A 26,441-nucleotide genomic window follows, 5' to 3' on the forward strand; every position below is an offset into this window, starting at 1 on the left:
ATTTTTCTGCAATCTTAATCGAAATTTGAAAGAGTAATAAGAAACCTATCTTAGTTTTCTCTTTTATTTTTCTTTCAGGTTATCGAGATGCCCAGTGTGGTTGGGTTGAGGTAGAAGACGCCATTGTTAAAGATGCTAAACATGATCGTGAAAAAAAGAGAAGAGTTTTTTTCCTTGTTATCTATGCTCCTAGACGAGGTATATTAGAGGTAAAAAAATCTAATTTTAGTAAAAATATAGGTTGATTACTTGTTAAGTTTTGTTGAAGGGATAGTTGTACCATCATATATATTTTAGAAACAGACATAAGCAACGTTATCCAGTTATAGTTAGTATAATCAATTCTAATTTAGTACCAAAAAATTACTTTCCAGTGGCTTGTAGTAGAATATATGCATAAAAAAATACTTGTCATAAAGTTAAATTATATCTGTCACAAAATGTATGGTTAAATTATCCATTCTAAAAATTGGCCTTTAATTGAAGGCTTTGTGACAAAATCATTAAAATACAAAATAAACCGTTCCCAACATTTGGTTCTAAACAAAGGATTTTTCTTTATTTTTTCCTAAATGATGCAATGGATTTTTAAAAAAGTAGTAGTATTTATTATCATTAGTCCAATCTGTTTAGTCTTACATCGCTAAGTATTATTTAATTAATTTGATATTTTACCATCAAATTTACATTTTTACATGTACTGGACTCCCCCCTCCCCACACCCACCCACTTTTCTTACTGATCCCTTGATCGCTAAGTTTAGTTAGTTCTCTTCACAAACAATGAAAAAATTGAAAGGACATTCTCAGATGATTGTTGATAAAGATTGGGTTGTAAAAAATGATGTAATATCTGGATGTTAGTCCACTTAGAAAAAATTCAACATTTCTTTTAATCAGCAGAGTTTAGTATTTATTCAAGGGGTCAGGTACCCTTTCGGTGATAAAATTTGTCAAGAAAGTAGTCGATTTTTAAAGTGATTTATTTCCACATCTGTTAGTGTTTTTTTCCATGAAATTTTCACCAGATATTAAGGCATCCATAATGATTTCTTTGATACCAAAATATAAGTCGTAGGTATTATTGAAGTTTTTTTAATAATTATTTTAATAAAGTGAATTTTTTTGAAAGCCGATAATTTGAAACCTACTTCGCGCAGCATTGCTCTTTTGTGAAACAAGATATCAACCTAGTTTTTCCTCAGAGTAGAAAAATAATGTATGTTTAAAATGATGAAGAATTACATTAATTAAATATTCTTTACATATAAAATTAAATTTTAAAAGTCTAAACTTAAATTTTGATTTTTTTTTTTCAAAGCATTTAATAGCCACAAAAGTTTTCTCACAAGAAAAGTTTTGGTTCGTTAAATTAAACATAGATAGCACATGAACACTTGTACAAAATTTCGTACACCTGAGATTATCTTTATTCGAGAAATGCTGCGTGCAATGCGTAAAATCACATTTTTGAGAAAATCAACATTAAAAGTTAATTTCTGTGTTGGACCAAATATAATGCAATATTTCTCAAAAATAAACACTTATATTGATTCATAAGCAGGCTATTACTGTTTATACTCTTACCTTTGAATACAGAAATGTTCAAATGTAAGATATGCTCTAGAAATGCATAAAAATATGCACCCGTCAATTCGGAGATAGCATAAAATTTTAAATTTTTCATCAAAAATCATGGGTTTTCCTACTTATTAATAGCAAAAATGATTTTTAAATACCTTTTTACACATTAATTAAATCATTTAACTGCAATTCATATGTCATTTTAAATATAGGATCTTTTGTGAAAAGCGAGTACAAGAGTAGTGTCAAAATTTTTTTTCCTAAAAAAGGAAAATGTATCTCTAAAAAAACTCTTGCTGAATAGGTCTCATAATCTTCAAAAAATAAGTTTTTCCAGTTAGCCTTTTGCGTTCTCCTTTTCTTTTGCCGCATTTCTTTTGTGCTCTGCAAACACCACTACTCGCTAATCTTTACTTGTTGCTCGTCCAATTTGAGTAAACATTCTCGACGGCTTGATCGGATTGACAACTCAAGTTCTACCATAAATTTCAGTCGCCCTAGGTTCCCTTCATTGTAAATGATAATTGTCTCATTAGTCCCAATTTCAGCAATTCTTCTGTCAGCACCTACGGTTTTATTACACAATTTCTGTATTAAATTGTTTAGCGATTCATTTTTGTTTTGCATCTTTATCCAGAATAATGATGGTTCTGGAAATTGTTAAAAACAGGCTTGATTACTTCGATCACTGGCAGAGGAAGTGTTCCTTTGTGCTTGAATGCATTAAGGATACCATCAGTCTCAACTCTGTTATATTTGCGCTTAGAATAATGACCTTGAGGACACAAAGTATGCAATGGTTCATCATCTGTCAAATTTATATGGAAGTATATTGCCCCATCAACTTTACACATTTGTCAAACGATTCTCTTTGTTCGCGAATTGCATTTCGATTGTTCCTCACCAAGTTATCTTTTTTTTAAATCAATACAGGGTTCATAAGGGTCATGGAAATCCTGGAAAGTCATAGAAAAAAAAAATAAACGAATTTCAGACCTGGAAAAGTCATGGAAAATTAATACTTTCATTAAAAGTCATGCAAATTTATTTTAAGTCATGGAAAAATGTCTTGGGCAATAAGAAAGTAACAATGGCTAAAAGAGCGCTATAAATATTGAGTGATTTAGTAACATTGCATATAAATTGAACCATCTCAAAAACAAATCCGAGTTTTGAAATCCAATTTCATCTGCTTCTGTAACAGCCGCTCGCCTTTTTTTGTAATGTGATTTTTTTACTGGGACGTCACTAATTTTGAATTAACCATTATTTTCAGCACTTCTTATATTTTGTATTCTGTAGTATTGGACTTGCATATTCTTGATTTTGTCACGCCCCCCTCAAAAAGTGTGATTCAATTGCATCAGAGTTCATTTCAACTACTTGTAAAAGATTCATTATTAAATTTAACCGAGTTTTTCTCAGTATGTTGAAGGCTTTAGAAAATGAAGACTTTAGCCAGGCAATAGAACACAGAAATAGGGGAATTCTAATACTCTAAAACAGTGGTGCCCTACATACAGCTCGCAAAACTGATCCTTGTGGCCAGCTGAAAAATATGATTTAGAAAAATGAGTTTGCTGAAAAACGTGGCTTTACTTTTAATGAACGCATATACGGTCAAATTACATGGGTAAGCATTTATGACACCAAAGGACAATGTTTTTGTGAAGTAAATTTATTATTGGAAACTTAGTAATGACTCATTCAATTTTGTCCCATTCATTACTATTCGGCCCTATTTATTAAATATTTATTGGACATTTAAACATCAGTGTATTGCATTCACTATATTTTTAATTTGCTTGAATTTATATGGTAAAGAAAAATAAGAATAATTTATTAGTTTCTGCAGTGTGCACTGATATTTTTTGAGTCACTAGTAAGTGCTTCAATGAGGTAGTGGTACTCATGTAAGTTTTTCTAATGCCAATTTCTGGAAATTATCTAATTTTACATCAAATAGTACTAATCTCTTCTTATAACAAGGTCATGAAAAATTTTATGAAGTCTTGGAAAAGTCATGGATTTTTTTTTATCCGAATGGAGTATGAACGCTGTCAATAAGACAAACTTTTCCACCTAGAGTTTTTTGTCCGCACATTTCACTTTTTTTTTTCAGTTTTCTCAATCTTGTACCCATCTGTTTCCGGATATGACCCACACATTCAATTTTATGTATTTCAACTTCAGGACCATAAGGTTGAGCTGCTACAATTGACTGAAAAGTTGAAGCTTCTCCATCTCCTATGTATCCAACATACTTGACATTCAACTTTACTTCTGATTGTTGAAAAATTCTGTTCATTCCAACAACTTCCATTCTGTCTGCAGAACCGCTGATATATGAGGGCATTTTGCCTCGAGTTGAATTTGCCAGTTCGCATGTTCCAGTGTAATTTTTCTTGGACTCCACCCATCACATACCTTACAGTAGGAGGAAAGAACTTCTACTTCAATTACTTCTTCGTTGTCTCCAATGATTGTGCATACACCTATTGGGGAAGTATAACCTCTTATTTTCCAAGTGCTATCTCCACTAACGACAATATCTGAACTACCTGTTAGTGCAACCTCTTCGCGTGAAGCATTTACACGCATTCATGTGCCACAACACTTGAACACAACATAATCTTCTTAAGGTTAGTATTATAGGTTTTTTTTGACACCCGCTTGGGAAAATCCATTATTCCGCAGAACTGTGTCATTTCAAGGTAGCTTATTCCAACAGTTTGTATAGCATATGTAAACTGTGAATTAATCTCAGCAGAATTGTTTCATGCACCAATCATTTTCGAGCTTTGGAAAGATTTCTCATGCTATACAGATTTTAATTCGAGGAAAAATTGAGTCCACAAACTGTTTTCTCTTCAATAGTAATGTGATCATGGCATGTTTTGCAACAAAGTTCCATTTCAGAAAAGAAAATCATAAGCTTTATATTCCAAGATTTTGTAACCTTGAAAATCTTCTGCAGTTCCACAGTCTTTGGCTTATTAGAAAGTTTATTTTCTTTGCAGAAGCACTTTCATTCAGAACATGAGTAAGTTTCATTCTGCTTCGGCGTGCGAATATTCCCAGTGAACTTTCTTTTCTTATTTCTTTTTCCAGATGATCACTTCGACTTCAAATCACAAACGAACTCATATTACGTGTTTACAACAATAATGATTAATTTCTATTCCATAAAGAAGGAAAATATAGTTTTGCATTATAAAAATATCAAGCACTATGAAAATATTGCAAGCAGACGAAATCAAAACGAATCGAACGAAGGAGTTAAAGTTAATAAATCTCTTTCTTTTTCTAGAAGAAACAGCAAATAATATTTATTGAAATAAAACATCTACTTCCAAACCAATAAAAAAATATACACGTTAAAAACATTAGATTGCTTAGCAGACGAAAATCATCACCAGCTGTCACTGTCAAACATCTGTCAATAAGATAAACAAGCGTGTTTTACCAAATTTCACATCTGCTATTTTCGTCATATTTTCGGTTCTACTGGGAATTTTTTATGGGGTTTGTTTTAAAATGTTCTCATTATTTCAAACTTAAAAAAAAAAAAAAAAAATCTATTTTTTGACCCTGAAAAGGTACTTGACCCCCAAGGTTTTTACCAACTGTGAAGATCTCTTCTAACTTGGCAGGTGTTTTATCACTTGTTTTTATTTTTTATTGAAGTAAAAAATAGATTAATTTTAATATAAATAGTTTTTTCTTGAGGAGATTCTTGAGCATTGTGAAAAAGTCCTCTTAAGTGTGTCTGAGTCATTGCCTATTGCCCGATATTGGGCATAGTGAATAAGTGATTCTCTTAAGTGTGTCTGAGTCATTGCCTATTGCCCGACATCAGGCATAGTGAATAAGTGATCCTCTTAAGTGTGTCTGAGTCATTGTCTATTGCCCGACATCGGGCATAGTGAATAAAGTGATTCTCTTAAGTGTGTCTGAGTCATTGCCTATTGCCCGACATTGGACATAGTGAATAAGTGGTCCTCTTAAGTGTGTCCTAGTCATTGCCTATCGCCTGACCTTGGGCATAGTGAATAAGTCATTTTAAGTGTGTCTTAGCTAATACCTATGGCCTGAAATGTAACTATTCCCCCCCCCTTTTTTTTTTATAGGTGTGGTGTACCCAGCAAGGGCCTAGAGTTGCAGCATTTAATGTTGGAAAAACTGGCAGGCAAGTATATTTTAAAATATTAAAAAAGATATGAATAAACAATAGTTTAGCTCATATATCTTCAACATAATGTAAACATGAACTCTAAAAAGTAGGCATACTTTTTAAAATTAAAAAAAAAAAAAAAATTGTGAAAAATGGATAATATCACTATTTAGGAAATACACTGCCAGCTCAGTCAATTTCAGCCGAGGACTGCAGTTTCGTGCAGTCCTTGACTGGAATTGACTGAGCTGGCGGTGTATTTCATACATTTCTGCCTTAGCCCTGGCTATAGGGCGGTAACTTACTGAAAATATCACTATTGTCTCTAAAAGTCAAAATGTTTTCTGCATTAGAAAAGAAGTTTCCTTGTAACTTTGAAACAGGTGTATGCAATGTTTTTCAAACTTTGTGTTTTGCTGATAATTTTTTATCATTTACTTATGCATATGGGTTATGAATATTTTTTGAAAAATATAAAAGTGCTCATTTAATCCAATTTATGCTTTTACAATGCATTATCTTTTAATGATCATTACTTGGCCTTTTTTAAGGGTGTGCCTTTTTCTCAATTTTTGAAGACTTTAAATGTTTCTCTTAGTCCTGACCTTCAAAAATGTGTCCCCCTGCCAAAGAGCTGTTTTCTCTTAAACTTTTGCTTTGGAAATGTTAACAAAGTTGATATTTTCTGCCATTTGTTTCATGCAAAACTTAATTTCTTCTACTCCAAAAGTGATATTCAAGTTAATTTTCTATTCCAAAATCTAGTACAAACTGTGTGAGGCCAGTAAAAGCACTATGGTTCTTAATTCTTGAAATTCATAAAAGCAGCCAGGATTGGCTTTTTGATATCACAAATTGATTTTCGACATGACGGGCGTCAAAAGCGATTTAAGTTGTTAAAAACTGAAAAACCTAAGTTAATGCTGGGAAGACAAATTTTATATGAAAAGTAATTTTTCAACATACAGTAGAGAATCACTTATCCGTGAAGTTCGGGACCATCGCTATCCCGGATATCTGAATTTCCCGGTTTTCTGGATCGCTAAAAAGCGCTATTGCCTGATTGTTTGTAAAATTTAAACTACTATAATAAATAGTAATACATATTAACATAAGAAGGAAACAGTTCAGAAACTCTTATAAATATTGAAATATTAAAAACTAATAGTGAGGGAATGATTTAAACACCAAAGAGCTTCAGTTATTCATAATAGTACCTGAGACCCTCACATTCTGTTTGGAAAAGAAAAAAAAAACACTTTTCCATGTCTTAAATCGAAATAAAATGAAGGGAAGGGTAAAATATAATTTTTGAACCTAAATGTGCGATTTTTCTACTAAATTCACATTCATGATCACTTTTTTTTTCTTTTTTTAATTTTTTGTAAAGATTTTGCGATTGCGATGATAGTAGTTATTGATAACTAATAATTTTGCATTTAGTTAACACCAACAGAAATTTGATTTGTGAGTTCTTGCAGCCTTTCTAATCTTGCGTTTAATAGATTTCTAGATTTTACGATCACTTAACTATCCGGAAAATTCGCGAATCTGGTCTTCGGTGTTTCCCGCACTTTCGCAATGTCATTTACGCTAAATGCCTTTAATTGTAGGCCATTCAATAAAATAATGCATTATAATGCGACAATATTCATTTCCTTAGCTTTCTGTTAGAATAAAACACAAAAATTTCAGACTTACGAATGTACTTCTTGAAAATATTTCGGAAGTTTTGCTCCGCATAAATGATAACCATTTTAAGTTAGTGTTTGCAAACATTTTCCTGAGTTATACGTGAGTAATGTTGTTTATTAAGAATTCGTTCATATTCTTTTTGGCATTTCAAAAAAAAAAAAGCTTAATTTTTCAAAAATTGCGAAAAATGTTATTTTTAAAAAATGGAGGGAAAATCGAGAATAAGTTGCCGGTTTTCTGGTTTCCCGGTTTTTTGGTTCCCGGATAAAAGGTTCTACACTGTATTTTAAGTTCTAATTAAATATACATTATTAAATTACATAAAAAATAATTCTTTGAATATATTTTTAACTGGCTTTGTTAATATTAGTTTCAATTGTATAACTTTAATAAAACAAGTTCTTATGGTCATAAAACATATAATGTTTTATGATCACTTGATATAACTAAAATTGAAATGACATGAGGAATGAGGCAACATGTAGAAGGTATTATAGAGGTTTTAGGGGAGTTTGACACTGAAAGATAAATTGGTTTCCTCACTATCTTTAAAATCTTTAAAGTTTATTTCAATTTTAAAACCAATTTAAAACAGGCTTCTTTTCAAAGCACAGAATTTATTGTCACATTTGTACATTACAGTTAATAAGAGCTATTGTAGCAGTGGTAGTAGGTGTTTCTGCAAAATTAAACGAGGAAAAGTTTTTGAATTAATGAACTTTAATATTATACTCGATTCCCATTTAATTTTATGCTGCAGATACGCTAGAGTGTTGGATGGGAAGGTATGATTAAATTGAAAATCTTACCCAAACAATATAATATGGTTTGCAGCAGGGGCGGCAAATAGGGGGGTCAAGGGGGGCGGTCGCATCCCCAAATGTTTTGCGCAGAATGATAGAATTCAATTTATGTAAGTCGGAAATCAATGCTTATTAAAAAAATCTCGCTGGTTCTCAGTAATTATTTGATGAAACTCGACACATTCCCAGACTATAAAAAGTGTTTTTCATTATTTGGATGATGACTTAGAAATTCATGAAGTATTTTCTGGCCTTTTCAGAAAATAGAGTTGATAGAGAACCATGGTTAATTTTAACTAAAGAAGACATTTCCTCATATACGCTAAATATTTCATACTTGTGTGCCCAGTGTAACGATGGTATGTCCAATATGAGAGGCTCGTGCTTAGTATGGTGTGGCTGTATGGTTTTCACAGCAAAATTCCTTGATATTTTACATTCACTTTTACGCTCATTTTTTAAGTGTATATTTATTTAATGAAAAAGTATAGGTTTTTACATAGGGTTTACAAAGCATGGTCAAAGCTGTCATTTGTCAAAAACTTGCCGATCCTGGCTTCAGCAAAGTGGTGCATCAGTGGCGGCTCGTCACTATGGGCCGGGTGGGCAAGGCCCACCCAGAAAAATTGTACACCACTAAATAGATCATGTCAAAATAACGTTTAGAATTTCTCTAAAAAAAATAAAAATAATAAAAAAAAACAACAAACAAACAACGAATTGGGGACATGAAACACATTTTAAATCTTTAACACTTTGCATATCGCTTCTAAAATGTTAGCGTTTCGCTTGCAAGCTCTGAGAATGATTCTTGGGGCTGCGACTGGTTTGCCCCTCGATTGACTTGCCACACCTCCGCACCTAACCAATCACGACGATTCAATCAGACACCAAAACGGCAAGTCCGTGTCACTCCGATTTCTGCTGTGTGGGCTCCCGCTCCCTAGCCCTCCGAAAAATAGCTTTATCCCCAACAGCAGTAGAAGGGCAATAGCAGTTGGGGAAGGATTTGACACACGTCACTTGTACGAAACAACAGTTCGAAAATGGGCAAAAAATGACAAGCCCACTGAATGAAAGAAAGTGCTCTTATCGTTTTCCACCGTCCTTCTTTTGTATTTGTCTTTAATCTTAAATTTCTGTTAGTATCTGGAACTGGCATTTACCATTTTATGGGTTCCCTCCGATTCTACCGCATCGCATGCGTGCGTATTTTTATTTATTTTTCTGTTTGGAACTAATATGATCGGAATTTCTGAATGAAGAGTTTGTTTTCGAATATACTAGTTGGTTTTGAGTGTGAAAAATTCTGAATTGGTCCGAAACTTTTACAAAAAAACTTCAATTGGGCGAGATCTATTCAATTTTCTTTTTTGTTCTGATATTTGGCAAAAGTAATAAGTATTAATCGTATAATAGGTCTTATCGATATGCGTTTTCTATTCTGTAGTACTCTAAAGCGGAACAAACCTGAATTATTTCAATTTGATCCGGTACATCGCTTTAAATCCTTAAAGGCGTAGGGCCACATAACCTCAAAAATGACCAAACTTTTCGATTTTTTTATTGTTTGTTTTAAAACTTCAGATTGTTTCAAACTTTATGAAGAAGAGAGTTTCAACGCTTAGTTTAATTATTTAAAAAGTCATTAACTTTAGGTCACTCACACTAGGTGCGCTTTTTCTTGATTTCGAACTGTTTTTGAGCAATCATGAATTGCTTATTGTGTTCACTTGACCGTTGAATGACGTATGCCTTTGATTTTATTTTTCTATTCTTATACTGTTGGCCCCACTTAAACGAATACCGTCGGTTTCAAGAAATATTCGATTAAGCTGGGAAATTTTATTTATCTTCCCTGGTTGACAACTTTTGCTTAAAACGTAATAATAAATCAATATCTAAGTAATAGAAAAAAATGTTTTTGATTAAAAAGCGTTTTAAATAAGCTAAGTAATCAACAACATAGTATAATAACTAAGTATATATAATACAAGTACATATGAAAATTATAAATATGCAACTTACAACTTGAGGTACTAAATCTACACCTTTTTTCAGTTCATATTGTTTGGAGAAAGTCCATAATAGTGGATTCCTTGCTCAATGTGTTTTGTGAACAGTTTTCTAAGTTCAATTACCGCGTTTTACGTAATCAATAATTATCAATTTCTTATTTTCTGCAATGTTAATATTTTGTTGTGTTTTTTAATTTATTTATCGACTGTCTGTTGGTAATGGCATTGGTAACTATAGAAGAAACTAGATAGAATAATGGAAATGTTTTGATGGAAAATTAATGTTGTTTTTCCCGCCCGTCGTTTGCCGAAAAATGCTATTTTAAGTTTTTAAGTCAGTAATTGCTCCTATTTAATTTATTTTTAACGTATTCAAAAAAAATTTCAGCAAAAATATATGTGAAAGCCGATTACTATTATTCGATTTTCCGAAGAAATTATTCGATTAAGCGGGGATCTCTAACATTACATCTATAGGGGGGGGGGATCTCTAACATTACATCTTTAAATTTGGTTCCTAGAGATTTTACTCGATTAAGCGGGGCTGACAGTAATGCAGGCATCCATGTGCCTCGGAATCGAATTATTTATTAACGACCTTCTGGACTTTACACAATCCTTTTTACGCGAAAAAAGTATCCAGCACATAATATCCAGCATCCAGCCCCAGGCATTCATTTGAATTTTGACGTCAGGAATTCAAAATATGGTTACGATAAAAGCCATTAGTAGAAAAAAGAAATTCCTCCTATCGCAATTCGCGATAGTGAAAACCATACTTTGAATTCAAGATCTCAAAATTTAAACTTTTAAAAAAACGGTATATTCTTCAGTGTTTTGATTTTATGAAAGGGCATGAAAAATAATTATTGGTTAATAAGTAAGCGCATACAAAGATTCCAAAGAATTACATATTTTATTGAAATGTTTTACAAAAATGCTATGAATGTGATGTGACCCCTAGATATTGTGATGTAGTTTCACACAATAAAAATAATTAATTAAATTAAATAATTAATTCTAATTTTGATGTATGAAGAATGCACTAGCGATTGAGGAAACTGTGCTTCTGGAAGAAAAAAAAAATAGTTACCAATTTTGTAATTTGAGATAAGGAAGCATGCTAAAACGAAAGTTAAAGCTTCTGCGTGATCATGTGCTCGTGTTGGCATAAAGAGTGTAATGTAGTACTTTAATTAATGCTGTGTGTTGTTTATTACTAGTTGGCATGGGGTGGGTGTCTTGTCATTAAATTTAGGTTATTTACCTTGAATTTTCAAAAAATGCTCAAGTGGATATTTTTCTAAAACAATTTCAACTTTGAAGTAGAAGAGAAGTTAGAAATGAAACAACTGCAATAAAGACTATCTTATATTGTTCAGCATTACTAACTGCAGTCCTCTCCATTGTATCTGTATAAATATTATTGATAAAACTTTATACAGCGAGCCCACCCGCTAAATTAAGGCACGAGCCGCCACTGTGGTGCATTCAGGATTCCAATCGGTAGTCTACAAATGATGTCACTCTTTAAGTGGGCTGGGGGGTTCGGGATATTGTGGCGGTCTGTGACAAGGGAGAGGGGGGGAGGGACATTTTTTTTGTAGCAACAAGTTCAGGTAATGCAGTATGATTTATGGAAAAAGGAGAGGGGGGTACACTGTATTGAAAAAAAGTGATATCACTAATGAACAGCCCCTAAATGTTTTATTACAATAAGCAGTGAAGTATGTGTATTGATTGAACGTAATTTATTTCTCAAAATCAGGCTTTTGAATGCAGTGCATTTTAGATGGTGAGAGATTTTACTACTTATTGGTTTTATTTACAGATTATATTGTCCCGGTTATGCAATGGTTGGTGGAAGTGTCTTAAGTTCTAATCTTGCCAAAGATCACTTATGTTCCTGTTACTTTCTTGATGTTGATGGTGTTATGAAGAAAATTATTGTGCCTTTCCATTTAGTACTGAGGTTTGGAGCATTTGTTATTTGTTTTACTGTTTGTCATTACATATGCAAGTTTTGTGAAACTTTCCTTACTTAGCTTATTTTCCTGAATATAGTCCGCGGATTATCTGCTAAAAAAGGCAAAGTTTATGAGGTGCGGCTTATACGCAGCCGCGCATTATCTGTGATTTTTTCCCCCTTAACACCAACGCATTGAACCTCAATATTTTTACAGTAGGATTCACCGATCGAGACCGTACGCCGACTGAATGTTGTTTATTTTACGAAGCATGCATGTTCTTCTTTGCTGCCTGTCTGTATGTTGGTTATTTTACGTTGCTTGAATGTTCCTCTTGGCGATTCAGGTCATGTAAAATAAGCAAGATTAAAGTGAAATAGGTAGCCATTTGCACAAGATTAGACCGTTTGCTCCTTTGTCTTGACTCTGTTTTTCAAGTAATTAGCGTACTATAATCAAGATTTCAAAAAGAAATCATAATATTTTAGATTATATTTCAGATTAATTTTGATTATGCCTTCAAAGTAATTACTTTTTCGCGTTTTTAGTTTAGTTGCTCCCATGGTATGTTAAATTCAAACTTTATTTTTTTACATCCTATTATCCACTGATTATAGGAAGCTTTTGTTTCTTCAGGCCAATTTTAGGACCTGCGGATTATAGGCCGCATACGGATAATACAATACGCAGGAAAATATGGTATGAACAAAACTGGCATTTTGTTGAATATTAGATCACGTAAGAGAAGCTTACTTTAATACAAAAATTTTGTTCTAAATTACAACTATGAAAAGACATAAATTTATATAATGTTATAAAATGCGTTAAAAATGCAATTACATAAATTTTCAGTGGACATGATTGTTTTCAGAAAGTATTTTTCAGTGTGAATATGTGCAATTAAAGACCGCAGTTCGTTTGAAAATAATGTTTTTAATTTAAAGAATCAATTTAAACCACAAGATATCGAGTTGCTATTCTAATACATTTCCTGGAATCATAACTCATGTTCTACACTGTGATGTGATCATATATACATGGTGTTCTGGTTTAACCTGCAAGACCTTTTTTTTTCGCAACCTTTAGTCTTAGATGCATACTTCCAACTGCAAAAATGTTCAAAATCAGATGCAGAGTTATGATATTGAAAGTTAGAAGCAAAAATAAAAATGAGTCAAAAAATACAAAATTTAACTTTTTATACGGACTTTAGGTCCTCTAACTTATATTTAGGGAAATGTTTTCCATTGTAATATAATTGCAATAGAAAAAGTTTGACATTAGTACGACCAATATTCACCGAGATTTGAAAAGCAGGGTTTTGTGACACGCCCTCAATAACGCATTTTGGGGGAAAATATAGCTCTTTACAAAGGTTTAAAACTATATGTGTGCATAGAGTGTGGTTTTTCAAATTGTTCGAGGTTTTGTAGTGTGTTTTTGCATATCATGGCATAACATTTGCATTCATTTTTGAACAGCAATGAAAAGTAAAAATATTTTTTTTTTACTTTGACAAACTGTCATTCTTCTGAAAGGACAATAAGTTCCAATCTCATTTTCTGTGTGGTCCCTTAAAACAAACTCGAATATCTCCTTGAGTTTTGGTTGCACAAACGTCAAGTTTTTTGTGTTATTAATATCTTCAATGTAGAGATTATTTCCCAAAATATAAGTTAAGGGACCTATGGTTTTTATAAAAAGTTAAATTATGTTTTTTATGGACTCGTTTTTATTTTTGCTTCAAGCTTTCAATATCTTAACTTTGCTTCTGATTTTGAATATTTTTGTAAGTGGAAATATGCATCTAGGACTAACGGTTGCAAAAATAGAGACCTTGCATGTTAAACCAGAACACCGTGTATATAATGATATTGAAAAAGTTATTTTAAAAATTACACTTCCTGTCTTTGAATGCTAAGCTGAGTAATGTATAAATTGCCATGTGATGCTTTGTCATCTTAAAACTGCTTTGTAATGAGAACTCATGGTACATATATTTTTATGGGAGGCTCTTAAAATACAAGTTGTATTTATAAAAAATATGCCATGCATTATTTGAAAACTCATATTAAATACAGTTTTGCTGTAAATTTGAAATTTTTGTGTTCAACAATGCATTATGTATTTCTTGCAAAAATTAATGAGTTTTAAATTGAATTATATCTTTGGACTTTCTATTTTCCAATGTTGTATTCATTACTTGTCATAAGTTTTTGGAAAACTGTGTTGAAAAGAAAATTTCTTTTCAGTGAAAAAAATAGTAGGCGTGCTCGTGATTTGCACCTACTGAGAGAATTGAAGCTGACACTTAAAAATGTAACTAAAGGTAAGTTTTGTTTTTATATTCATTGTGTAACTATTAGTTTTAATTTTAATGCAAAACTTATTTTTAATTATTTTCAGGTAAATCTTTTGAAATTATCAAAATTCTTCATGACATGAGAACATCCTGTACTCGTATTCAAGTGAGTAATAAAATTTTTAGCGTCTTACGATGTTTTTTTTTGAGCAATCACGATTGCCTATTGCTTTTATTTGACACACTTTTCCTTTTATTTGATTTACACAACTACCCACACATTCATGCCTGCACACATACACAAACACATATGCATACAAACACATACCTCCCCCCCACACACATTCATACACACAACTACCCACACACTTATGCCATTGCACAGACACAAACACACATACCTGCTCACATATACACATACCCCTACACACAAACACACGTACCCCCCACACAAACACACACGCCTACATACACACACTCGTGATTGCGAAAAACATAATTTGAATTCAAGATGTCAAAATTCAAATTATTATTTTTTTTTTTAAATTTTGGTAACTTAGCAGCAGATATGGCTGCTAATGAAAAATAATGTTTTCATAATTTCTTAAAATAATGTAGAAACAATTTGTATTTATTTAACACCTTGACTTGCAAACCACAAGATAACTGGTAGATTGTGTTTGTTTTTCAGAAAGCCAATTACGGGTTATCTTGTACTTGTTTTTGCCATTTTTGTGCAGCTACAATTAAACTCGGAATATATTAAATACTAATGTCGATTTATGGCTTCTATGAAAGAAACAAAAAATCAATGCTGGCTTGCACAAACAGAACCTTTATTAAAAACGGAGCAAAAAATATAATTATAAAAATTAATTCAAATTCAAGAAATAAAATACTATTTTTTATTGTTTGTGGAACTTCTTAAAACAATCTTCCACATAAAGGGCTGGCTTCTCTTTACAGGTTTTACAGAAATAATGCGTTTCTTGCCGCTTTTTTTGCTTGGGTACATATACGACATGGCTTTGTTGGACGCTGTTTTTTTTCTTCTGGAAGTTGTTTTCATTTTTTATGCTTTTTGACAATAACTATGTATGAGAATGAGAGTTTTTAATAATATAATGTAATTAGGTCAAATTGTCATTTTAAGCCAAATTTCTGAAAATTGCTGCGGCAGTCAAGGTGTTAATGTTCTGGTGGGAGAAAGTAGTTTTGTTCTTTAAAAAGCATGTATTTTAATTTTGATTAAAAATATTAAATGTATATTTTACATTAACAATTTAGCCGTCACACAATTTTGGCAAAATTTGTTCAAAAATCATTGAGATTTTCTTAATTGACACTATTAAACATTAAAACTAAATGTATGTCAATATCGAAATACTACCTATATCTTTCTTGAAATTTAATGGCATTTTAAATATATGAAAAATATTCAACGACTTTTCCCTTATTTTTTTTATGTTTGGCTTTTCTTGAATCCTATCCAAGAAAAGTATCAAAACTACAAACGTTATTATGTTGCCATCTGTGTAGCACTAAAAAATTGAATCCATACAGTTTTTGAAATGTCAAGAAGTAATTTTAGAAACTTTTAATTTGTATTATGTTATCATTATATAACTTAGCCCGGTCAAAATAGACATTCGAGTTCGGAAAAATTCGCATAGAGCTGAAAATTGGTGCAGACCTTAAGAATGTTATTATAAGTGAAATGTCAAATGTCCTCATCGATCCCGGTGGAGCTAAAAATTTTATTCAAGGTCAAAGGTTCAAATTATTATTTTTTAGTCGGGAAAAATTCGGACGATGCTAAAAATAGGCACAGACCTTAAATACATCATTGTAAATGAGATATAAAAATTTAAATTGATCCCACTTAATCTACACATTTTATGGAAGGTCAAAGGTCAAAAGAAACAAAATTTTTTTTCCAAAATCGTAAAAATTCACAGAAAGCCAAAAATTTGTACAGACCTTAAATACATCATTGTAAATGAAATATCGAAAATCCCCATTCAACTCAATCTAAACATTTTATGCAAGGTCAAAGGTCAAATAATTTTTTAAAATTATTTTGCAAATATTTCAAAAACGTTACTGTTATCATAAAAAAGTGCATCATTGTTTTCAATATAATCAAATATTTCTATCGTCGTCATAGTAACATCAGGATTTTCAGAACGGGACGACCTTTTTTAAGACCTGCAGTAAGCTTTTGAAAAGAATTGTAGTAACTAGAATGGTAATTCGCTAAAGCAGCAACTAAATCGTACTCATATTGTATGCATGCAATAACAGTTTTTGCTGCGTCATCTGAATGATTGTATGCAATCTTTAGAATGTTATCTTTAAAGGAAAGAGTAGCAACTTGATAAATTGTACACCGTATATTCTGCCACTTTTTCTTTTCAGTCTCTTCATTTGCTTCATCACCACAAAATAAGCAACAGTTTTTAAAATAAAATGTTGTCTCACCTGATCGGACTCCAGTAAGAGGTGGACTACCCAGGGATGTACTGATCTCTGTCTCTCGTTGTCTTTTAGCTGCCGCAATGCTGCACTTTCGGGTGTACATTTTGCGACACTGTACATTAGGGTGGTTCAAAAAAAAAAAAAAAACATTTTTTCAGCTAAAGTCCAGGACTTCCCCTATTTTTTTTAGACTTACTAATAGTATTATGCTGTAAATTTTTTAGCTTCTTACTCAAATTTTAAGAGGGTGCTCAATGACCCCTTATTTTAACATTAGCCATAGCATTGAAAATATCACAAATTTAGAAACATTTAATTTTCACAACTGTTTTTTTTTTTTTTTTTGAGCAATCACGATTGCTTATTGTTCTTACTTGACTGTTTTGATGTCCTATCATTTTATTTTCCCACCGCCACCTTCTGCAGCATCACCGTCGATCGGCTCCTCACGATGCTGCTCCTCTAGCGAAAGCAGTCTCCAGGCTGCATCCATGTCCTACACACACGCGCACACATACACAACTACACACACACATACACGCACACATATACACACATACACCTACACATTCATACACTCACACACATACACATTCATACACCCACACACACATTCATGCCTGCACACAGACACATATGCCTACACACACATACACATACCCTCCACCACACACACATTCATATACACAACTACCCACACACTTCTGCCAGCACACAAACACACATGCCTACACACACATCCACATACCCCTTACACACATACCCCCCACACACAAACACACACGCCTACATACACACACTCGTGATTGCGAAAAACATAATTTGAATTCAAGATGTCAAAATTCAAATTAATTATTTTTTTTTTTTTGTAATTTTTTTTTGCAATGTATATTCATATTACTCCTGCTTATTATAATATGTAGCATTGTTTTTTCAGTTTGATGTATTTTTTAACGCCCCTCCCCATGCTTATGAAGTTTGGGAGAGGGTGTTGAGCACCCTCTTTCAGTTGAAATAGGAAATTAAAATTCTTCCAGTATATTACAATATACAAGTCTAAAAATATTTAGGGTTGTCCTGTTATCTAGGGGAAATTTTTTTTTACATGTATTTTTGATCCACCCTACTCTACATAGACTGCCACCCACAGTTTGTCTTTCAAATACTCAACAAACCCATCGTTCCTTGCACTACTTGAATCAATTAAAGATTTTAGTCCGCATTCAATACAATAACTATTTCCCTTTCAGTCAAAGATTTGCTGCAAATGAAGTGATCGTGCGACATCTTTGAAGAATTATTTCTTAAGAGTACATATTCATATCAAAAATAGTACCAATGAACCCGACTGTTCACTACAAAGAATCACTCCCTATTAATAGGAGCACTTGTGCCACTGACTTTGCTCATACAAAGAAATCTAAGCGCGTCCACTCTCCCCTGAATGTAATTTGATCTTTTCAGTTTGAAGAGGGAGTGTGAATTGTAAGAGGGGATAGGCATAGGGGTCAAGTGTAGTTTCTCGAGGTCACTCGAAAGAAAGAAAAGGAGCTCATGTCAATACTTTTTCTGAGTTTCAAAAACTGGAATCTGGAAACAATTATCGAACTTTTTTAAATACCAAGGGTGGATCCAGCTTCTGGTTTTGGAAGGGCTCATTATCAGAAAGGGATCAAAGTAATTTAGGAGCACTAATAGGGGGTTTAAGGTCAACAAAATATCTGTCATCAAAATGCAGTTTTAGGCAATATTTTGTCGCTGACGGGGAAGCGGGGGGAGGGTAAGACCACCAAGGCACAGCCTCTAAATCTCCGCTTGTTTGTACGTTATTGTATAGTTTTCAAACTTTATATCCTCTATTTTTAAGACACTTACCGTTTAAGAGATATTTGAAAAATTGATTTTTTGAGTTTTGACCTTGAATAAAATAGCTCCACTGGGATTCATTGGGAACTTTTGAAATTTTGTTTATAATCATTTCTCTAATTATTTGTATGTTAATTTCATAGTCAAAATGCAATATTTAGAAAAAAAATTGGGATGTTAGGGCTAATTTTTAGAAATTTGAGTCCTGAACTGCAGTTCTAGGCCCTTTTTTTTTTATCCCTTTAGGGAAAGAGGGTTGTGACCTCTTGACCCATCCACTGAATCCCCTCCCTTTTGTGCATAATTATCTTATTTTCAATCTTTGTGTTCTTTATTTTTACCCGAATACATACCGTTTAAAGATATTCGTGACAAATCGATTTCGACCTTTGACCTTGAATAAATTTTTAGTTTCACTGGTATCGATGGGGACTTCTGCCCCTTCACTTTAGTGTTGTCCTTAACTGTATTTGTGTTAATTGCAAGGTCATAGTACTTAAATTCGGGTACAAATAAGGGGTCTATGGGGAACTTTTTGAAACATATCTCCAATGCTGTTTTAAGTAATATTTTGTAGCTTTCGGATGGAGGGTATGACCCCCATGACCCATCCTCGGAATCCCCACTTGTACTTGTTTGTACACAATTGCATAGTTTTCAAACTTTGTGACCTCCATTTTTTCAGTAGCAATTATCGTTTAAGAGATATATATGAAAAATTGATTTTTTGACCTTTCACCTAGAATAAAATTTTTAGCTCCACTGGGATCGATGAGGATTTTTGACATTAAATGTATAATAATGCTCTTAAGATCTGTACCAACTTTCAGCTCTATGCAAATTTTTCTGAACTTTTGCTTTTTTTTGGTCTATTTTGACCGGGCTAAATTAGTCCCGAATCTATTGAATCTCTTTCATACTTTAATTGCTGCCAATTTTTTTAATGGTTACTGTGAAGAAGCATTGGTTAAATTTTATATTTCTAATGAATGGTTTTTCCTTCCAGTTTTCCTATACCAATAGTGCCAATAAAATGCAGATATTAAACAAAAGGCTACATTTTAAAATGTATGTTTATCAAGATTATCATTGATTTTTTTTGAACTGCAAGAATTCTTACAAATAGGAAAAAAATACTTCGAATGATTAGCTACTGTGTTAGAAACCTTAAAAAAAGTTACTTGTCCCTTGGCTAAAGTTTAGCACTAAAAACAGGACAAGATCATTGTTTTAAGCTATTTAAATTTCAGGCTAACATGAATATTAGGAAAAATTATTATTTTAGCAGGGTAGTGGAACCTTGGAACAGCTTACCGGAAGAGGTGATAATGAGTAAGGGAGTAGATAGTTTTAAGAGGGCCATTGATCTTCACTGGGGATTGTAAATTGACTAGGACCAGCCTAGCTGGGCCCAGAACCTGTTGCTGGTCGTCACTTTTGTATTTGTATATATCAAGTTTTCTCCACAGTAATTTGACCTTTAATATTGCACATTTTCCTCAAAGTAATTTTCTTTTTAGGCATTGGAAAACATTTTGAGCAGTAGGTACTCAACTGTAGAATTAGTTGAAGAAGTTGCTCTATCCTTACTTGGTCATCTACGTAAGCAAGGTAATTTCTTATAAAATGTTTCCTTCCTTGTCCTTCTTTTTTGTATTTTTTTATGTTACTGTTGTAGCCATCTTTTTGTTATTTGAAGTTTAAGAGGTTAAAACTAATTTGTCTTTTAAATTGTGTTAGCTTTTTTAAAACATCATAATTAATACTACATCAATTTAAAATGGATCTGCATATTCCAAGTTATCCGAGAGCGTGCTTTACCATTTTTATATTTCCTTTTTCATTTTTTGATGTTTGTGCTTTAAATTTTAAAGTTTCATGCAATTTCAGATTTTCAATTCAGATACACTTTTACGTCCCTCTTGATTTTCATTCTTATATCCGTTTCTTTTTCTAAATGCTAAAATAACGTAAACAGATGTTATTACTCATAACTTGTTGTTTCATCAGTAAAATAGAAACTGACATTTTTGAAGGACATGAATTGTTTGAGATTTAAAGTTAAAAAATGCATAAAAGATTTGCATAAAAAATGTGAAGTAAAAAGAAATGTGTGCATAAATATACAGTGAAGCACCGTTTATACATTTTTGGATGGATTGTATGAAAAAATGTATAATAGTTATACAGGGTTCGTACGCTCCTTCAAAACTCCTCCAATACTCCTTCATTCAGAAATTTTTTTTGAAGGGCCCTTCAAACTCCTTCATTTTGGTTTTAACTCCTTCAAAACTCCTTCTTTTTTAGTTCAAGACTACAAAATTTTCCTCTATGACAGTAACTTCGATCGGCAACTTAACATCGTCGCAAGGCAAAGGTGTAAGGACGATTTTGATATAGTAATTTTGAATATTTATATTTTTCAAAAGATGTGAATTACAGATTGATCATAGAATTTGAAGGTGAAAATATTATTAGATGACTAATACATTTCATAAGTGTAGTAAAACATGCTTAAACGGTGCTTGGCTATTTTTTCAAGTTTTATGATTGTTGCTTTTCCCTTCACCAAACTCTCAGCAGCAAAAATCAGTTTCTCTAATTATTATTTAGAAATACATAAGTATTTTTAAGATGTACTCTGTTTAGTGATTGTGTTAAAAAGAAAAAGCAATTGTTTAGTTAATCGCAGTTATGATATTGTAAAAAGGGTCATCTGCCTCCACAAGTGATGTCATGCTTGACAGGGCATGAGAGCCAAAGCGGGCCCCTTGTCAGTTATATCACCGGGCCCCTCCCATACCCCAAAAAAAGAAGAAGAAAGAAAATAAAAGGGGGAAAAGAAGAGAAAAAGGGGGAAACGAAAAGAAAAGGGAAAAAAGAAGAAAAAAAAGTGGGGGGAAAAAATAAAAAAATCATAACTGCTTACAAGAAAACAATTGAATCTATTTTAAGTGCCATAAGAGTAAATGTTAAAAGAGGAAATTTCACTTAATCTTTACGTTTTCTCTCATTTGGAGTCCCCACCCCTTTTTTCTTTATTCTTTTTTTTCTTTCTTCTTTTTGTTTCTTTTTCTTTTCTTCCTCTTTTTTTGCGTCACTGTCACCTGTCACTCTCGTTGGGCCTGTGCCTTGAGGGGGAGACGGGTTCATGAAATTGTGATGAGGGAAAGAGAGAGGGTGACAAAAAGTGACATCACACAGTTATTATAATAATATGACATGTAACATTAGGAGTAGTAAGGCGAAGTGTGACACTTTGACAAAGGGGAAAGGAGTCGAAAATATTGAAAAAAAAGTGCAACATTATTTAAGGATAGCCCATTAGTACTCTTTCAAAATCTCATTTTACTCCTTCAGAACTCCTCCAAAACTCCTTCATTTTATTTCTGAAATTAAGTACAAAACCTGTTATTGGATAATGTGTATTGAACTTTGCAGGGACCAATTTAAAAAACTTATAATTTATAAACACATGTAAAAGAGAAACATATAAATTGTGCTTCACTGTATATATTTTTTTCCAAAATTCAGCGAAGATGTAAATAAAATAGTATGCTATACAGGGAACCTGTGGTCTTCGCATTAGAGTTAAAACAACCCCCAGAATTAAATTTTAGCCATAATAGTAGTTCTAGCCTTTTACAGACCTTTATTGCTTATAAGGCTTAAAATTCTAACTTCTGTTCCTTGTTTATAGATCCATTGCATATTGACCATGAAGCCAAACTTCTGCAACAAAGTTGCGTAAGAACGCTGCAGCTACTGAAACTTTATAATGCTGTTAGTAGAATCAACACTAAACCAGAGGCTACATCACCAGGAGATCCCATGATAGATGTGCAGGTATTTAGATATGATTTAATTGGCATTTATATTTCATCTTTTTACATCAAATTTCTTTTTCCATGCACAAGCATGAGAGATGATCTATTATATTTAAATCAAAATGTATCTACCTATGCATGTACATCTGTCGCTCAAACTTCTCATGACTACCAGAGAATTCATGATCAAACCAGTCGTTGATTAGATTCTTAAATTTTCAGACACTATGTTTAGGCGGGGTTTTGTTTTTCTATGACTTAAATTAGTGGAGACATTAATCAACATATCAATCTTTAACGATTTTTCCACCATTTTGAACAAAGAGGAAGCTGGCAGCCTGTCATTTTCCTCCCGTGGTCCTTCTTCCCAAGGTCATGTCACCTTTCTTTTTTTTTTCTTTCCCTGCCATTTTCCACTTCATTGTTTAAAAGTTAGTTTTTAACTCCCGACACAACAAGGAAGGGGTTTATAAGTTTGACATTGCTGTGTGTACTGTGACACCGTAGCTCCTAATTGGGTGAACTAATTTTGATAATCCTTTGTTCCTTTTGTTCAGAAGGAGACTTGATTGAGAGTGTTCTTAACTAGATCTTGTCTTTGTATGACAATAATTACCAAGGGTATTAATTAAAAACCTTAAAAAATAGCATTTATTTACAATTTTAGTGGTGATAACAGATTTGCATGTATAAAATGTTATTACTAAACGAAAGAATGACCTTACTGCATCTGATTTAATTTATTTGGAGCTTCCAAGTTATATATAGAAAAGAATTCGAATTATAATCTTTTTACCCAGATTTTAAGTACAATCTAAGCTTTTGTTTACATAATCAGTTACAATGTCATTGTTGGCAGAGATAAGGAAAGAAAACTCAATGGTTCAAAATTTTATCTGTGTTTATTTGTTTGCTAATAAAAGTCATTTTAGTTAATAAGAAAGGCTTTAAAAAGGATTTTCAATTTTATGTCTTTTATTCTGTTTTTGGGATTAGCAAATTTTACTAATAATGATTATATTTCTTTTTCCCTGTTTCCCATGTCATTAAAAAAAAATAAATGTGTTTAAATTTAATATGTGTTCTGACTCACAAAGTCCATCTTAACAGGAGGTCAGCAATCAGGGTCAGGGTGTTTCAAATTTTTAATTTAATTTTAGTTCTTGTTCTGTGGAATTAATCACTATTATGGTGTTCACTGTTTTTAATACATTTCACTCCTCCACAGTAAATTCCACTCCTGTAAAAAAATGCCAAGGAATATTTTCATGCCTCACTTAGAACCCTGGCAACACCTAACGGTACCACAGCTCATTTCCCAACTTTTGCACGCATGAAAAAATGTTACTTTAAGCCAAAGTGATGGAGATAATTTTTTTTTTAAATTTTAGTACAGATCTTTTTAAAATTTGAATTTATACACATCTGTTTTTCAATGATCACCCCTCTTTTGTTTTAAAATAATTTATATAACATGTTTTATTTTAGGCATATTCTACTAGTCTTTGTATATCTGAAACTGAAGTGGGCAGGATTTTGTCGTTAGTTACGCTACACCAAACTGTTGTGCCGGTACTAAAACGTCAAGTACGTTTCACTGATGACAATGCAACTGAAATGTCTTTTCCAGACTTTGTCACATGTTTTGTAGTCAACGACAGCCATCTAATCAAATCTGGCGAAGAGATAGTTCTTCAAAATTTGTCTGTAGATCTAAGTGGAAATATTTCTGGGAAACAAGTAGAACAGTTAGGTGAGTAATTATAGAAACTTTTAATCTGTCTTAGCATTATAATTAGTCCCCAATTTAAAGGTTTCTTGCATACTTTAATTGCAGCGAATTTTTTGATGGTTCCTGCAAGAAAGCATTGGTTGAATTTTAGACTTCCAATTAATGGCTTTTTCCATCAGTTTTCCTATACCAATAGTGTCAATAAAATGCAAATGTTAATCAGAAGACTGCATTTTTAAATTAGGTTTTTCAAGATTGTTGTGGATTTTTTTTTAAACTGCAAGAATACTTACAAAAAGGAGTTTTTTTTTTCAACTAAATAGCTATAGTGATAGAAATTTTTTTTAAAGTTACTTGTCTTTTTGACCAGTAATGAAGAAATCTTTGCTAGTCACAGACACACGTTGACTGGTTCACAAACAGTTGATGACATAATATGTTCATATGCAAACTGAAACACATTTTAGTTCACATTTCATTGATTTTTCATAAAATTTGCATAATGTAGTTAAAGAAGTCAAGCTACTTGAATTTATTCGATTAATTTTTATTTTCCACTCCTTCAAAAAGAAAAGAAAAAAAAAAGAAAATTAATTTGAATTCTGAAATTTTGGATTCAAATAATGTTTTTCGCAATCAGGAGCTGTGACAGGCACGTATTCATTGGAGTTATTGTTTCTAGAAACGGCTCCTGTCCCCCCAAGCCTTCCCCTCCTCCTAGGCGGTCGCGTGTGTATAGTTGTGTACGTGTATGTGTAGGCTTGTGCGTGTGCGTAGACCTGTGTGTATGTACTGATAGACATCGGTAAACGATATTTATCCGCGTTCTCATTCCTAATGTAATGTAATATAAAATTAACTTTATTCAAATTAGATTAACTTCTCAACTCTTTCGGCACGTGTAAAGTTTCAGTTTTAGGTTGGCATCCTTTGATGCCCAATCATATGCAAGTGAGGCAAGTATAAATAGTGAACGATTCCAATCGTTCTCTCTCTCTTCTTTTGTGTTTGTCAGCCTCTTGTGAGTTAGGTCTGATAGGTGTTGGGGAGTTGCGAACTCCGCCTCCACTTATGGCCGGGTTTTATTCTTAAGAACTTATTTTTGTTAGTTATATTTATTTTAGTTACTATGGACCAATAAATTTTTGGTAAGATTTTAACAAGTTTCCAATGTTCATTTCTTCACATTAATATTTGATTCTGCACCTTCCACTGTGTGATATTATCTCTGCTTGTATAAGCATGTAACATTGTTGACTGACTTACGAAATTTAGCCCTTCGGCTTTTCGTTTAAACATCGTAAGTTATCATAAGGGTTATGGGCCCAGCCCTACCCAATTGTATCATAACAATTACGTGTTCAGTATCATGATGTATTAAGATGTTTTCGAATTGTCAGCAGAGTAGAGTATTAGACTTCGTGTTTTTGTGATGAAATGGAATGTTGTAACTGACTTGTCTTTTTGCTGAATCGGTAGATGACAAGTGTTTGGAAATCTTTTCAAATCGTTTTCCCCGCATCGGCGTTGAATGAAAACTGTGAAAATAGAAGTTTTTCTTTTGCTTTTTGGAAATTTGTATCGAATCTTTAAGCCATGTGTAGTGTAAACTTTTCTCAGACGTTTCGTTTGCATTTTATGGGGGGATATAGTTGGTTTGGTGTTAGGCAGAATAGTGGCTGCTAAATTCAGCGGAAGACCTGGACTTGTTCCAGGGGGGAAGCTGTAACAGTTGCACTATTTAGGTTTTTTTTTCGGGGATATTTTGAGATTTTGTTGGTTGTTTTTTTTGCAATTAGGTTTTTTTATTTTTTGGCGTTTTTCGTGTTCTTATCAATCATGGCATCCCAGAGTGTTCCTATCGAAAAATTAAGGTCTGACAACTATGTGAGTTGGTCATCTGATATTAAATTTGTCCTAATGGAACGAGGTCTGTGGAACATTATAAGGGGCTTTGAAAAAGAACCTTTTTCTAATGATGAAAAAAAGGCTACTG

The 26,441-nt window shown here is 32.6% G+C and overlaps 1 protein-coding gene across 1 annotated transcript in view; it reads left to right on the plus strand.

Annotated features, from left to right (window-relative positions):
- LOC129224236 (rab3 GTPase-activating protein non-catalytic subunit-like) overlaps positions 1 to 26,441 on the plus strand; it is a 78,449-nt gene that overhangs the window by 11,485 nt on the left and 40,523 nt on the right. Inside the window, exons 4-11 of the mRNA XM_054858661.1 lie at positions 79 to 209; positions 5,714 to 5,772; positions 12,105 to 12,245; positions 14,493 to 14,569; positions 14,647 to 14,708; positions 20,407 to 20,497; positions 22,587 to 22,732; positions 24,202 to 24,466. Of these exons, the coding sequence (XP_054714636.1) occupies positions 79 to 209; positions 5,714 to 5,772; positions 12,105 to 12,245; positions 14,493 to 14,569; positions 14,647 to 14,708; positions 20,407 to 20,497; positions 22,587 to 22,732; positions 24,202 to 24,466 (972 nt within the window). The remainder of the gene's footprint in view (positions 1 to 78; positions 210 to 5,713; positions 5,773 to 12,104; positions 12,246 to 14,492; positions 14,570 to 14,646; positions 14,709 to 20,406; positions 20,498 to 22,586; positions 22,733 to 24,201; positions 24,467 to 26,441) is intronic.

This window comes from Uloborus diversus, chromosome 6 (assembly GCF_026930045.1).
Source record: "Uloborus diversus isolate 005 chromosome 6, Udiv.v.3.1, whole genome shotgun sequence".
Taxonomy (NCBI): Eukaryota; Metazoa; Arthropoda; class Arachnida; order Araneae; family Uloboridae; genus Uloborus; species Uloborus diversus.